This window comes from Nomascus leucogenys, chromosome 14, assembly GCF_006542625.1.
Source record: "Nomascus leucogenys isolate Asia chromosome 14, Asia_NLE_v1, whole genome shotgun sequence".
Classification (NCBI taxonomy): Eukaryota; Metazoa; Chordata; class Mammalia; order Primates; family Hylobatidae; genus Nomascus; species Nomascus leucogenys.
In genome coordinates, this window is record NC_044394.1 from 76,066,640 (window position 1) to 76,082,637 (window position 15,998).

The following is a 15,998-nucleotide window of genomic DNA, read 5'->3' on the forward strand; positions in this document are numbered from 1 at the left end:
AAATAAATAATTTATCTGGAAGAATCCTTAAAGTGGCAAAAGTAGATGCTTCTAAGGGAGGGGGTAGGTGGTGGCTGGGAAACTTGGGGAAAGGGTGAATTTCCATTGTCACCATTTTGTATCTTTCCAATGTTCTGTCATGTGAATCTATTACCTTTTAAGTCTAAAATGCCTGTGTTCAAATCTCAGCTATCGCTAGCAGTTGCTAGCTAGCTCTTAATCTTGGGCAAATTCTTCAGATTCTCTACCTCTTTATCTGTGAAATGGGATGAATAACTTAGCCAGGTGCTGCCTGGCACAGAATAAACTCTCAATAAATATAAATTGCTGGTGGAAACAACCCATTGTCTAGTAATGGATGAATGGATAAGCCAATGTGGTGTAGTCATACAATAAGAATACTATGCAGTATGAAAAGTAGTTCAGTCTGAAATTAGTTCAGACACACACTACAACATAGATAAACCTTTAAAACATAATACTAAATGAAAGAAGCCAGATACCAAAGGTCACATGTTGTATGATTCCATTTATATGAAATGTCCAGAAAAGGTAAATCCAGAGATTGGTGGTTGCCTGGTGTCAGAGGGAGGAGGGAATGAGGAGTGACCGCTAATGGGTAGAGGGCTTTTTTGCAGGGGATGATGAAAAGGTAATGGCTCAGATAGTTGTAATGATTGTACAATCACCTTGTGAACATACTAAATGCCACTGAATTGTACGATTTTTGTTTGTTTTTTGTTTTGAGACTGAGTCTCGCTCTGTTACCCAGGCTGGAGTGCAGTGGCACGATCTCGGCTCACTGCAACCTCCCCTTCCCGGGTTCAAGCGATTCTTGTGCCTCAGCCTCCTGAGTAGCTGGGATTATAGGCATGCGCCACCACGCCCGGCTAATTTTTGTATTTTTATTAAAGACGGGGTTTCACCATGTTGGCCAGGCTAGTCTGGAACTCCTGAGCTCAAGTGATCCGCTTCCCTCAGCCTCCCGAAGTGCTGAGATTACAGGCCGCTCCCGGCCGAATCGTACGGATTTTGAACAGTGAATTTTATGTTAGGTGAACCTAACATAACCTACATCAGAAACTATTTTTTTTAAAAGTAAATTACTGATTTTCCCATGGTGACCATCCACTGCCCCCATCTTCCCTTCCCCTACCCATTCTTCTCCTGCCCTCCCCCCACTGCCCCCAACCCTTTCTACCTCCCGCTGTGCCTCGACGGGCGGAGGCGGGGAGGGGAGAGGGGGCTCCCCCTAAGGAGCCTCTGTGGACAGTTGGGCGCCTGCGTCTTTCGGCTTATGGAGGGGGACCCAGGGCGCGCGTGCGCCCACCACTCATCCTTTGAAAATGGACGCTCCGAGCCGTTTTTTCTCGTGTACTTCAGTTAATGGTGACGGCCGAGAAGGTTGCACGTGCTGGAATGGGTGCAGGAGGACCTAGCGGCCTCTTAATATTTAAGTCCCTCCAGACGCTTGATTTCGCATGCCCGTAACCTCCGCATGCCACGGTCTGAAAGCCAGGCTGGCTGCCTGCAGGCGCTTGCAAACGCTGAGGACTTCGGAGACCCACAGGCCTTACCCCTTTGCACGCAGTGTGACCCAAACCCATTGCTGAACCTCACTAGTAAAGTGGCACAGTGTTACTGGTCTTGTGTGTTGTTGTGAAGGTCAACTGAAGTAGTGCGTCTCATTGCCCCTTGTATAGGTGTTGGTTGAGTAAATGGAGATCTGTACTCTGGGGTCTGTTCTGGGCCAGCTTCATGCTGCTGCAGTTCATTTGGCTGGGCCCCAGGTTATCAGCTGCACCTAGGAGAACTGTGAGCCCTTGCCATTCCCCTGGTAGATTTCCCCTATGTTTTGTACCTCTCTTTCCCAACTGTGATCGTATATGTATAAGGTAACCCAAACCTGTTGATGAGTCCTGAATCTTATTTTCTAAAATACCTATCTGGTAGGCCATGAGACATAAGGCCATCATCCATGGGAGATTTTGTATGTTTCTTTTGGTCCACCCAGCCTCATCTTCTGCCATCTTCAATTTATATCCAAATTTTATTCTTGTGGTCCTAACCTCAGATTCTGCATCTTACTTCTGTCATTTTCCCCATTTCTGATTCTTTGTATAAGCCCATAAAATCTCTCCCCATTTGACCTTCTTAGTCCTGGAACATGTTCCTTCCTGTTTCCTCAATTCTTATCCCTTTCTGTCTATTCTCCCATCCAACTTTTAGTTCCTTCTTCTTTTTTTTTTTTTTTTTTTTGAAACAGAGTCTCACTCTGTTGTCCAGGCTGGAGTGCAGTGGCATGATCTCGGCTCACTCCGAGCTCCACCTCCCGGGTTCGAGCCATTCTCCTGCCTCAGCCTCCTGAGAAGCTGGGATTACAGGCACCCACCACCACACCCAGCTAATTTTTTGTATTTTTAGTTTTTAGTTTGTATTTTTAGTTTCACCATGTTGGCCAGGCTGGTCTCGAACTACTGACCTCAGGTGATCCACCCACCTCGGCCTCCCAAAGTGCTGGGATTATAGGCATGAGCCACCACGCCTGGCTATAGTTCCTTCTTTCTAATGCAGCCTTTGATACCCACCCCCACCAAAGAAAACCCACAGTCAACAGCATCTCAAAACTCAAAAGGCCTTTTTATTACTTATCTATTAATCAATTCTATTACATTTCTTTATTATGTTTTAAAAATATATCAGAATAAATAAATTAGTATCTATCTATGTATGTGGAAAACCAGCGGTATCCAAAGTAAAACCAACAATCTCAGCTCTTAGATTGTGTAGCCGTAGTATTCAGCAATTTCCATATCTCTTTCCCTTTCAACGAGAAACTGCACTTTCCCCAAAGAGGTGTATTTGGCAGCATTCTCACGCTCTTGTTGAGCCTTTCTCTTCATGGCCTCACGCTCTGGCCTCTGCTCTTCTGTGATGGGCGTTGACATTACTGGCTCAGGAACAGTGGGTTTCCTCCATGGACGGGGTTGGAGGCTGAAGTCTTGGATTAGAAATCGATTTTGAGGCTTGGGCAGTGACCGGAGACTGGTCACAGCAGTGGAAACAGGCTCCCGCTGCAGAGAAGAACAAGATGATGTTTTGTAGGGTGATGGCCTAGAAGCAGCAGATTGAGGGACAGTAGGCTGGGTAGGGTTGGCTGAACTGGGTTCGGTTGCTTTAGTTGAAATTGGCTGAGCTGGTGTGGCAGGACCTGTCAAAGATGTGTTGGTAGGAGCTGGTCGGGATGGATTGACTGCAGTTGATTTAGCTGAGTTAGTAGAATCAGGTTGAGCAGGGTAAGCCACAGCAGGCCTACGTGAGGCCAGAGGGTTTCGCCGCCGAGAAACAGGTTGAGCTTGAGGTTTGTCCAGGGTCAGAAAGGGCAAAGGTATCAACTTGACCTTCCCAGGTGGTGGCAACTCAGAGTGGGATGGAGATGGACACTCTTTTTCAGCACTACCGTCTAGTTTCTGGGCCTTGACTTGAATTTTCTCTGGGCTTTTACCCTCACGTCGGGTATCCAGCCATGGTTTGAGAGCTGGGAATGGCTGGCGGTTTTGGGTGTTGCTTGAGCTTCCCAGGATCCTGGAGGAAGAGAATCCAGTTTTCTTATCAATCTTTTTCCCGAGTGCATGGAAAACTTGCACGGACTCTAGCAGGTGCATGCCTAGGGAGCTTCGGGGCTTTTTAAAGGTCTCTTGGCTAAGCTCAGGTTGATTTTTCTTCCGTTTCCTATTGGGAATCGTTTGCTTCTCTTCTACCTTGACTTTGTTCCCTGACTGCTTACTCTCTTCAGATTTCTTGGAGCTGTTCTTTCTGTTCCCTTTGGTCTTTTCCTGACCATGGCTCTTAGTTTTGCTGATCCTGCTGGATGCAGATTTGTGAGGTTTGTCGCTAGAATGCTTGGCCTTGTTCACAGAAGCGCTGTCACTGACTGTAGCACTGCAAACAACCACTTCTCCCTCTAATGGGAACTCTGGGTTCTTTGGCTGGATTTTGGCCTTGGGAGCATCCTGGATAGGCTCGGAAGCTTTATGCTTGTTCTTCCTGACTTGATCAGAGTGACCTTTTATGACATATGACTTTTCCTGCGCCTGATTTACCTTGATGGCACTGGTATCTTTGGCTTTCTTTGCTGAGGGAACTTCGGGTTGGTCAAGATCTTGTAAGGAACTGCAGATCGGGGGGAGATAAGTATTCTCCACCCATGTAGTGGTGTCTGCCAAATCACTGCTAGACTCAAACCCATTTTCAAATATCCCTTGGTCTTCAAGACTTAGGCTGTTATTTCTTAGATTGGCATTTTCAGAACCAGGCTGCTCCTCTTGGCCAAGAGGATCAATGCAGGCCAGAAGCGGGTGAATATCGGGGATTTCTAAAAGAGGTAGTGGAGGATCTTGATTTCCTATTAGGATCTGGCAGACATCTAGAGGCTTTGAAAGGTTGGTTTTAATCTCATCCAAATTCTCATTCTCATTTTTTTCCTGGCTTGGAGCTGGAGACAGTGTCAAGAGATTAGTAGGACTCTGGACTGGAGTTATAATTGAAATGTCCCCAAGCTCAGGTGACGGGTTACTCTCAAGTGTCTGGGTATTTCTGCTACTGAAGGACTTGGAGAATTCTGGAGTTTGTGGCAGACAAAATGTCTGGCTTGGAGATTGCAATCTCAGGGAAGTATCCATCCCTAGGGAAGTTTCCATCACTACAAAGGAATCAAGGAAGAAGTCAGTCCCTGGTAAGTGAGATGCTCCCCCTATACACCAATGCAGCAATCGGATACCTTTCCAACATGGGCAAGGCATTTCTACTAGCTCTTCTTAAGGACTATGGACAAGACCCTGTATTAGGAGATTGGCAGTGACTGTTCTCTTACTGGTTATCATTTGATGTGATTGTTTCTTGGTTTTCTTTGTATTTCATAGGGTTGTTGTAAGTCAAAAAGTGAAAGTGATTTTAAAAATAGGAGATGTTTTATAAAGCCTCACATTCTTACAGGGCCCTTTCAATTCTCTCCACTCTCCTGAGAGAATAAGAACTCTTTACACCATGGACTAGGGTAGAGAGTGGAGCCCTTCCTCATGAAATAGATAAGCAAGCACAGATTCTGAGCCTGTTTGTTTTGGAGAGGATCTCTGAACACAAGGTCTTAAATCCTATTGTAAGTTAAGGAAAATCAAAATGTCACTGCCAAAATAAGAGTTCTGAAGTGCTTTCCAAAGACACTAAAGTAATAGATTAAGGAAGGACATTACAGCGTGGTAGTGCAGGGGAAGTGATCAGCCAGGGCACTAAAAAGTGTATCTGTCAGTACGCTCTTGCGACTCTCTTACATGTAGCACAGATGGCCATTATAGTGTTCCACTTTCCCACTTATAAGGTGTTCTTATATAGAGTATGAAAATGGAGAGCACTGCCCAAGAATAGTGGTTGAAGTCTCAGGACTTGAATTCTACCTGTCCATGGACTCACCACTCAGCTACAGATTTGACCCTCCTTTTCAGTGCTGACATTATTCCTCTCCTTTCTTGATGTTTGCACTCACCTTGAACGCTGGTTTCTGTGATGGGTTGAGCAGACACAGAGTAATACATCCCAGAAGTAGAGACTGGTGGTAGGACATTTGTGGGCTGAACCTCCTTTAGCACCATCACCATTTCTGGTTGATGGGCAGAAGCCCTATATCCTGTGTATGACACAGAGCCATAGGATTGCAGGCAGGATAGTGGAGGCCCCATTGTGCCCTGATTATAGTAATAGACCTGGCTTCCTATCTGGTAGGGAAGTGACAGGTTATGGCCCTGCTGATTTGGAATTTGAGTTAGTGTCCCCTGAACAAGGCTGGCAGATAGTGATGGATAGCGAGGGACCACAGTATTGGTATCTGAAGTTTTATCATACTGGGCTGTCATAGACATGGAAGAGACAGCTGTGTTCTGATCAATGGCAGTCACGGTGAAGTCCCTGAGTGAGGATGACTTCTTTACTGCGCTTGCTGTACTATCCCACTCAAAAACGCCTGGATAAGAGGCAGCTGAAGTACAGATACGGCTCTGGCCAGTAACCCCAGACAACATAGTTGTGCTAGAATGTTGGTAAGGGTAGGCGCTGCCCATGAGTGTCTGGGAGGAGGTGCCAGAGGCTGATGGCTGTAGCCATGCTGAGCTGATGGCTGGTGCAGAGGCTCTGGAGAAGTTTGAGATGCTTCCTGTTATGAAAGCTGCATTGCTCACCACAGGAAGAGAGAGCTGCAGAGAATTTGCAGTTCCAGGTAAAGATGTATTTTGGAAATCTTCTGTAGGAAACAAGAGAGAGATGAAAAAACCGATGAGATTGAAAAATTCTCACCTTATTTGAAGAACAGCATTATCTTAAGGTTGTTGCAATCAGGAAGCCTCTAATACCAATACTCACTGAGATACCAAAAGCCAAACAGTTTATGACGGCCTTGAGTGCTGAAGCAGTTTGGTCCTCTTCTGATGAACTGTCTTTGTGTCCAACTTGGACACAGATGTGAAGACCCATGTGGTCTGGTTTCATATAGTATTTCCTAGGCTAGAAGCAACCTTCTCCCTTCCCTATCTTTCCCTTGAATCTGGGCTAGTATAGACTCATAACTATTTCCTAGAATTGGAGCATTTTAGAATAGGAGGTCCTTAGAGAAGTTCTAACATTTCATTTTATGAGTCTGAGAGGTCAGATTGACCTGTTTAAGTTTTACCATTATGTTAATATCATTACCAGGTTACAGAACCTGACTTCCTTGCCAGGAGTGTTTTCTCTGAGCATAGAACAGAAACCAGGAAATTAGAACTTTTAGTATGGCATTTTTTTGGTCTACTGGGATATATACAGCTATTACCTTTATAATCCTTAGTGTCACATTTTGCTTCTGCAGGTCATATGATATGTCCTAGAGTTTATATTTAACCCAGGCCATTGGTAAATCTTTTTTTTTTTTTTTAGTTTCTTTTTTTTATTATACTTTAGGTTTTAGGGTACATGTGCACAATGTGCAGGTTTGTTACATATGTATCCATGTGCCATGTTGATTTCCTGCACCCATTAACTCGTCATTTAGCATTAGGTATATCTCCTAATGCTGTCCCTCCCCCCTCCCCCAACCCCACAACAGTCCCCGGAGTGTGATGTTCCCCTTCCTGTGTCCATGAGTTCTCATTGTTCAATTCCCACCTATGAGTGAGAACATGCAGTGTTTGGTTTTTTGTCCTTGCGATAGTTTACTGAGAATGATGGTTTCCAGTTTCATCCATGTCCCTACAAAGGACATGAACTCATCATTTTTTATGGCTGCATAGTATTCCATGGTGTATATGTGCCACATTTTCTTAATCCAGTCTATCGTTGTTGGACATTTGGGTTGGTTCCAACTCTTTGCTATTGTGAATAGTGCCGCAATAAACATATGTGTGCATGTGTCTTTATAGCAGCATGATTTATAGTCCTTTGGGTATATACCCAGTAATGGGATGGCTGGGTCAAATGGTATTTCTAGTTCTAGATCCCTGAGGAATCGCCACACTGACTTCCACAATGGTTGAACTAGTTTACAGTCCCACCAACAGTGTAAAAGTGTTCCTATTTCTCCACATCCTCTCCAGCACCTGTTGTTTCCTGATTTTTAATGATGGCCATTCTAACTGGTGTGAGATGGTATCTCACTGTGGTTTTGATTTGCATTTCTCTGATGGCCAGTGATGATGAGCATTTCTTCATGTGTCTTTTGTCTGCATAAATGTCTTCTTTTGAGAAGTGTCTGTTCATGTCCTTTGCCCACTTTTTGATGGGGTTGTTTGTTTTTTTCTTGTAAATTTGTTTGAGTTCATTGTAGATTCTGGATATTAGCCCTTTGTCAGATGAGTAGGTTGCAAAAATTTTCCGCCATTCTGTAGGTTGCCTGTTCACCCTGATGGTAGTTTCTTTTGCTGTGCAGAAGCTCTTTAGTTTAATGAGATCCCATTTGTCCATTTTGGCTTTTGTTGCCATTGCTTTTGGTGTTTTAGACATGAAGTCCTTGCCCACGCCTATGTCCTGAATGGTATTGCCTAGGTTTTCTTGTAGGATTTTAATGGTTTTAGGTCTAACATTTAAGTCTTTAATCCATCTTGAATTAATTTTTGTATAAGGTGTAAGGAAGGGATCCAGTTTCAGCTTTCTACATATGGCTAGCCAGTTTTCCCAGCACCATTTATTAAATAGGGAATCCTTTCCCCATTTCTTGTTTTTGTCAGGTTTGTCAAAGATCAGATAGTTGTAGCTATGCGGCATCATTTCTGAGGGCTCTGTTCTGTTCCATTGATCTATGTCTCTGTTGTGGTACCAGTACCATGCTGTTTTGGTTATTGTAGCCTTGTAGTGTAGTTTGAAGTCAGGTAGTGTGATGCCTCCAGCTTTGTTCTTTTGGCTTAGGATTGACTTGGTGATGTGGGCTCTTTTTTGGTTCCATATGAACTTTAAAGTAGTTTTTTCCAATTCTGTGAAGAAAGTCATTGGTAGCTTCATGGGGATGGCATTGAATCTATAAATTACCTTGGGCAGTATGGCCGTTTTCACGATATTGATTCTTCCAACCCATGAGCATGGAATGTTCTTCCATTTGTTTGTATCCTCTTTTATTTCATTGAGCAGTGGTTTGTAGTTCTCCTTGAAGAGGTCCTTCACATCCCTTGTAAGTTGGATTCCTAGGTATTTTATTCTCTTTCAAGCAATTGCGAATGGGAGTTCACTCATGATTTGGCTCTCTGTTTGTCTGTGATTGGTGTACAAGAATGCTTGTGATTTTTGTACATTGATTTTGTATCCTGAGACTTTGCTGAAGTTGCTAATCAGCTTAAGGAGATTTTGGGCTGAGACAATGGGGTTTTCTAGATATACAATCATGTCATCTGCAAACAGGGACAATTTGACTTCCTCTTTTCCTAATTGAATACCCTTTATTTCCTTCTCCTGCCTGATTGCTCTGGCCAGAACTTCCAGCACTATGTTGAATAGGAGTGGTGAGAGAGGGCATCCCTGTCTTGTGCCAGTAGAGGGAATGCTTCCAGTTTTTGCCCATTCAGTATGAGATTGGCTGTGGGTTTGTCGTAGATAGCTCTTATTATTTTGAGATACGTCCCATCAATACCTAATTTATTGAGAGTTTTTAGCATGAAGGGTTGTTGAATTTTGTCAAAGGCCTTTTCTGCATCTATTGAGATAATCATGTGGTTTTTGTCTTTGGTTCTGTTTATATGCTGGATTACATTTATTGATTTGCGTATGTTGAACCAGCCTTGCATCCCAGGGATGAAGCCCACTTGATTATGGTGGATAAGCTTTTTGATGTGCTGCTAGATTCGGTTTGCCAGTATTTTATTGAGGATTTTTGCGTCAATGTTCATCAAGGATATTGGTCTGAAATTCTCTTTTTTGGTTATGTCTCTGCCAGGCTTTGGTATCAGGACGATGCTGGCTTCATAAAATGTGTTAGGGAGGATTCCCTCTTTTTCTATCGATTGGAATAGTTTCAGAAGGAATGGTACCAGTTCCTCCTTGTACCTCTGGTAGAATTCGGCTGTGAATCCATCAGGTCCTCGACTCTTTTTGGTTGGTAAGCTATTGATTATTGCCGCAATTTCAGAACCTGTTATTGGTCTATTCAGCGATTCACCTTCTTCCTGGTTTAGTCTTGGGAGGGTGTATTTGTCGAGGAATTTATCCATTTCTTCTAGATTTTCTAGTTTATTTGCATAGAGGTGTTTGTAGTATTCTCTGATGGTAGATTGTATTTCTGTGGGATCGGTGGTGATATCCCCATTTTCATTTTTTATTGCATCTATTTGATTCTTCTCTCTTTTCTTCTTTATTAGTCTTGCTAGCTGTCTATCAATTTTGTTGATCTTTTCAAAAAACCAGCTCCTGGATTCATTAATTTTTTGAAGGGTTTTTTGTGTCTCTATTTCCTTCAGTTCTGCTCTGATTTTAGTTATTTCTAGCCTTCTGCTAGCTTTTGAACGTGTTTGCTCTTGCTTTTCTAGTTCTTTTAATTGTGATGTTAGGTTGTCAATTTTGGATCTTTCCTGCTTTCTCTTGTGGGCATTTAGTGCTATAAATTTCCCTCTACACACTGCTTTGAACGTGTCCCAGAGATTCTGGTATGTTGTGTCTTTGTTCTCGTTGGTTTCAAAGAACATCTTTATTTCTGCCTTCATTTCATTATGTACCCAATAGTCATTCAGGAGCAGGTTGTTCAGTTTCCATGTAGTTGAGCGGTTTTGAGTGAGTTTCTTAATCCTGAGTTCTAGTTTGATTGCACTGTGGTCTGAGAGACAGTTTCAGGCCTGGAGGGAGAGCACGGGGAGAGCTGCTTCTCTAACTCCACCCAGGGCAGCATGGCGTGCCCTCCACCTGCACACTCCCCACTCTCAGGCTTGGCGGGCCAGGGCAGGGGCTCAGTCACACCTAGGCTTTCAGCGAGTTTCCAGGGAGGCATCTTCAAGGGGACCTGGGTGAGCCAGGCTCTGGGCCGGCACTCACTTGGAGCTGTGACTCCCTAGCAGGCACTCCCAGCCTGCCCTCTGATGAAGGGCCAACCTCCCTTCCTCTAGAAAAAGGAGTCAGCCATCCAGAAACACACATTGTCTCCCAGCCTTGTGCTGGGGCAGCAGAACGCACCTTCTGGGGAGAGGGGCCTATCCACTCTGATCTCTGCAGTCTCTGTTCCCTGGGACACCAACACGGGTGCAGCCTGCTGGGACAGTCGCCTTGCTGACCCGAGGAGGCAGATGGAGAGATGGAGCTGATCAGGCCATTGGTAAATCTAAAAGGTCATTCTTTGCCCTCTTCAAGCCTGGATTTTTATCATAAGTCAAAATAACTACCTGATAGAAATGCGTTTTTTTTTCTTTTTTAAATTTTATTTTATTGAGACAGAGTCTTACTCTGTCACGCAGGCTGGGGTGCAGTGGCTTGATCTCAGCTCACTGCAACCTCTGCCTCCTGGGCTCAAGCAATTCTCATGCCTCAGCCTCCTGAGTAGCTGGGATTATAGGCGCATGCCACTCTGCCTGGCTAATTTTTTGCATGTTTAATAGAGATGGGGTTTTGCCATGTTTACCAGGCTGGTCTTGAACTCCTGACATCAGATTATCTGCCTGCCTCGGTCTCCCAAAGTGCTGGGATTACAGGCGTGAGCCACAACGCCTGGCCAAGAAATGCTTTTTGAAAGAAAAAGGCTAGTTAAACTCTGAGCTTCAGGCTGCTTGTCTATAAAGAAGTTATAAAATAATAACAGTGATAATTCATACATGAATAAAAGTGATAGATTACATATGACTTATAATGAGGAAGACATAGTAAGTTCTGAAAAAACAGACAATATAATTAAGAACATAAAATCATGGAACTAAAACAATATATAGATATTAATGAAAATTGGGGTATGTAGCTAGCATCAAAACATAGTAAATTACTAACTAAAGCTGTTACCATACATGCAACATTAGGAAACTGAATAGTATCTACTCTTTCTTAGTGAATACTATTAACCAAGAAACAGCCCATAATAGAATGAATTTCTAACCAACATATATAGACAGAGAAACTGTATCAGCAAAAAGTGTGTAACAAGCAGAAAAATGCAGGAAATGTGAATGTAAAATAGCCATAATATATGTGGGTACATATTTCAATAAAAACTGGTACAAAATAGAATGCAAAAAATAAGTGTAAAGGAATTCCATTATTATGCTCATTCATATTTCTATCAATATTACGCAGCAAATGACAGGTATTAGCCCTAGTATAATATTTAAATTATTATAGCCACATAACAAGCAGAAAAGAACCCTTAAAAAGTATCATGAGAGCTTTAATATTTATCCTCAAAACCTAGATTATAATTGTCTCCAATGTCCAGGAAAGTGACATCCCCATAGCTTAAAAAAAAACGCTAGAATCCAATTAAAAAATGTTTTGAATGTAGGAAAATTGAAAGGACTCCAGAAAATTTGGCTTAGGTAGATATGGAATTAGAGATATGTGGCTGATATGTGGCTTGACTTTTTATTCTTAGGTCTAAAAGCAGTCCATTGTAAATCAGTATGTACTCTGTTTTTGGAAGAAAGTATTAAGATAAAAAAGCAGCTTTTACTTGAAATCTACTTTTCACACAAAGGTATTGTTCTTCTGATGCAAATAACGATATTCTTTTTTCAGAAAACTTAATTTTATTGTTAATAGGAGAAACATCCATATAATTTAAAAATTAGAAACAGGACACTGCAAATTACATGTCCTCCAGCTCTCTAGGTAACCACTTATTAGTTTCTTGTTTGTAGGAAGCATCATTTCTTTTCTTTTCTTTTGAGATGGAGTCTTGCTCTGTCACACAGACTGGAGTGCAGTGGCAAGATCTCGGCTCACTGCAACCTCTGCCTCCCAGATTCCAGAGATTCTCCTGCCTAAGCCTCCTGAGTAGCTGGGATTACAGGTGCCTGTCACCACACCCAGCTAGTTTTTGTATTTTTAGTAGAGATGGGGTTTCACCATGTTGGCCAGGCTGATCTCGAACTCCTGACCTCAGGTGATCCACCCGCCTCAGTCTCCCAAAGTGCTGGGATTATAGGCGTGAGCCACCGAGCTCAGCCTGGAGGCATCATTTCTAAAACATTATATATATATATATAATATACAAATATATATATATATATAATATATATATTTTATATATATATATTTTATATATATATATATATATATATATATATTCTTTTTGAGACACAGTTTTGCTCTTGTTGCCCATGCTGGAGTGCAATGGCATGATCTAGGCTCACTGCAACCTACATCTCCCAGGTTCAAATGATTCTCCTGCCTCAGCCTCCCAAGTAGCTGGGATTACAGGCAGGTGCCAACATGCCCGGCTAATTTTGTATTTTTAGTAGAGACAGGGTTTCTCCATGTTGGTCAGGCTGGTCTCCAACTGACCTCAGGTGATCAGCCCACCTCGGCCTCCCAAAGTGCTGGGATTACAGGTGTGAGTCATCCTGCCTGGGCTCTAAAGCATATTTCTAAAATGTTTATATTAAAAACTGTCAAGTGTCATCTATGTTCAAAAAGGCAACAGAAAAAAGTAACTGCATGTGACTTCTGATAAGCTGCTTTTCCTAGGGATACTGTATTCTAGCCTGTTTCCTTCCTAGTCCATTGATCTAAGCATTTGCTAAAACCAACTTCATTTTGCCCTATTCTGAATAGATTTCACTCTGTTGTCCTCCTGCTTTTTTTTTTTTCAAATTTAAAATATATTTTTTTCTTTTAAAGTCATTTGGTCATTCTCCTTGGCATATCCCAAGGGGAAGAGGAGGGGACCCTGTCTTTGTGCTTTAATTAAAATACCAAATTCCTTACCCTAGAATACCAGCCTCCTTATAACCCAGAACTCTCTATTTTCTCTTTCCACCTAGTTTAGATAGGAATGTCCAAAATGTGAATATTACTTTTCTTTGCTTGTTTGTTTGTGACAGGGTCTCACTTTGTCACCCAGGCTGAAGTCCAGTGGTGTGAACATGACTCACTGCAGCCTCAACCTCCTGGGCTCAAGCAGTCCTCTGATCCTCCCACCTCAGCCTCCTGAGTAGCTGGCATACCCCCAACCCTGGCTGAGTTTTAAAAAGTTTTTGTAGAGATGGGGTCTTGCCATGTTGCCCAGACTGCCCGGGAAATCCTAGGCCCAAAGCGATCCTCCCACCTCAGGCTCCCATAGCATTGAGACTGCAGGCATGGGCTACCACGCCCAACTGAATATTAAAAACATCACTACGCATCAGTAAACATCACTAAATTTAAAATAGTAAAGTTGAAATATTAGTGAGGGAGATGGCCTCCCAAAGTGCTGAGATTACAGGTGTGAGCCACTGTGCCTGGCTGAATATTATTTAAAACATCACTAAACATCACTAAATTTAATACAGGAAAGTTGAAATATTAGTGGAGGGAGACCATTACACATGAAACATCTCAGAATATATTGCCAGTTTTCTAGGCCACTTCGGTTTTTTCTCTGTTTCGGTTGAAATGAACACTCTCAGAAAGTCTCTGATTTCATTTTCTATACGTCTACCCTTTAAGACTCAGTATTAGAAAAGAAAAGGGCCAGGGGAAATAACCAATCTATTATCCTAATGTAGCAGATGAGGAAACAGAATTTGTGAGAGAAGAAAAGTTATCTAAAGTCACACAGCTAGTAAATGTCAAAGCCAAAACTGAAACGAGGTCTCCAGATTTCTACTTCAATACTTTCCCTGTTATTCCAAGCTGTTTGGGACTATAGGGGGAAAGAAATCTAAATTTAGGGGCAAAGAAATCTCATGAAAACCGTTTTAAAAAGTCTTTCTTTACCTGACATGGTCAGAGAAGAAGAAACATCAACTGCAGATACAAGGGAAGAAGAGACGATACTAGCGGATGTCTGGGTGGCTGAGGCCAACGAGGGCATGTGTCCAGTATGAAGGCCACTGGTAACTGATTACTGGTCACTGGCCACTTGTGATGATACAAATTTACAGGCCACACCCAGGAAGCCCCAAGATGCTACCAGGTGGCGGTAGGTTAGGTGGGAGGATGATGTCACAAAGCAGGCAGTTTAAAGGTCTGCGATAGCCAATAGGGAGGTCAGATTCCCAACAAGACAGGATTGGCTGGCAGAGGTGGTAGGAAAGCTGTTACAGCACCTCTGGGGAGGTGAAATCTGCAAGACAGACATGATAGTCCCACTTTCCCCCAGGCTCTCATGTTAGGGAGATCATCTCAATGTTTGTCATAAATGTTCATTAATATAATTAACTAACATTTATATTTTATACGTTATGTTTCATATTATATAGTAGTATGCATTTATGATTATACAGTACATACACGATATCCTTGGGGAGAAAGGAAAGGGACGTCTAAGTTGAGCAATTACAGTTGTTCTGAAACCATTTCAGTGAATCTGATTAATGAATTTACTGCTGCTTTTTTATTTTATTTTATTTTTTTTGAGATGGAATCTCGCTCTGTCGCCCAGGCTGGAGGGCAGTGGCGTGACCTCGGCTCACTGCAAGCTCCACCTTCCAGGTTCACGCCATTCTCCCGCCTCAGCCTCCTGAGTAGCTGGGACTACAGGTGCCCGCTACTTCAGCCAGCTAATTTTTTGTATTTTTAGTAGAGACAGGGTTTCACCCTTTTAGCCAGGATGGTCTCGATCACCTGACCTCGTGATCTGCCCGCCTCAGCCTCCCAAAGTGCTGGGATTACAGGGGTGAGCCACTGCGCCTGGCCCTACTGCCACTTTCAAGGGCCAAAGGAAGGGATTAAAGAACCCTCTTTTGTAACTTGGTTGAACAGCAAAGTTCGTTGACTGCCCCTTATAGGAGATGATGTGGTCCAAGGCTCTTCTCTTTTAGTTTCCTCTCCTTGAATCCTACCTTCTTTGGGCTGGGCCAGGTTGGACTTGGATCGCTCTGCTGCTCTCCTTTTTTTACCCTTTGATTTTAGGCATTATTTCTGGGCCAAGCCTTGATCTTGCATTTTTACATTCGTGGATATTCCTTCTTGTCAACTTTCAGAGCAGGAGTCTTCTTTCAGTGTCCCGATGTTTGGAAAACGGACTCTGCTCATGAGAAGCAAACACCAGAGAGGTAGAAGACAAGGCTGACTGCAGACCTTCCCTCTTCTAGCCTTTGGTCACAATTCTTTTGCCCACAGTTTGCTACCTCTGGCTCCTTGGGCCACACAGACACCCTGCCATCCTGCTCTTTTATACGTGAGAGGCATTCAGGATACCTTCTTTCTTCTCACATAAGAGGATCCAGTGTGGCAGTTACTGATAGCCTCCTCTCCCTTGCAAACAGCCACTATAGAATCTTGGGCCTTTAGGATTTCCTGTCAGCCATGCTTGGTTGCAAGGGCCAGGCAAAATGAAGAGTTAAAGCATTTAGTGGAGAATAGGAAACAGGCAAGGT

General features: G+C 43.0%; 1 protein-coding gene across 1 annotated transcript; it reads right to left on the minus strand.

Moving 5' to 3' along the window:
- Positions 1–2,478: 2,478 nt before the first annotated feature.
- LOC100601602 (uncharacterized protein C2orf78) lies at positions 2,479–15,081 on the minus strand. The gene is made up of 3 exons (XM_003282229.3): positions 14,395–15,081; positions 5,543–6,292; positions 2,479–4,702 (listed from the first exon to the last, which is right to left on the minus strand). Exons 1-3 carry the CDS (start codon positions 14,489–14,491, stop codon positions 2,778–2,780), a joined length of 2,772 nt encoding a protein of 923 aa, XP_003282277.2. The 5' UTR covers positions 14,492–15,081; the 3' UTR covers positions 2,479–2,777.
- Between the last annotated feature and the right edge of the window lie 917 nt (positions 15,082–15,998).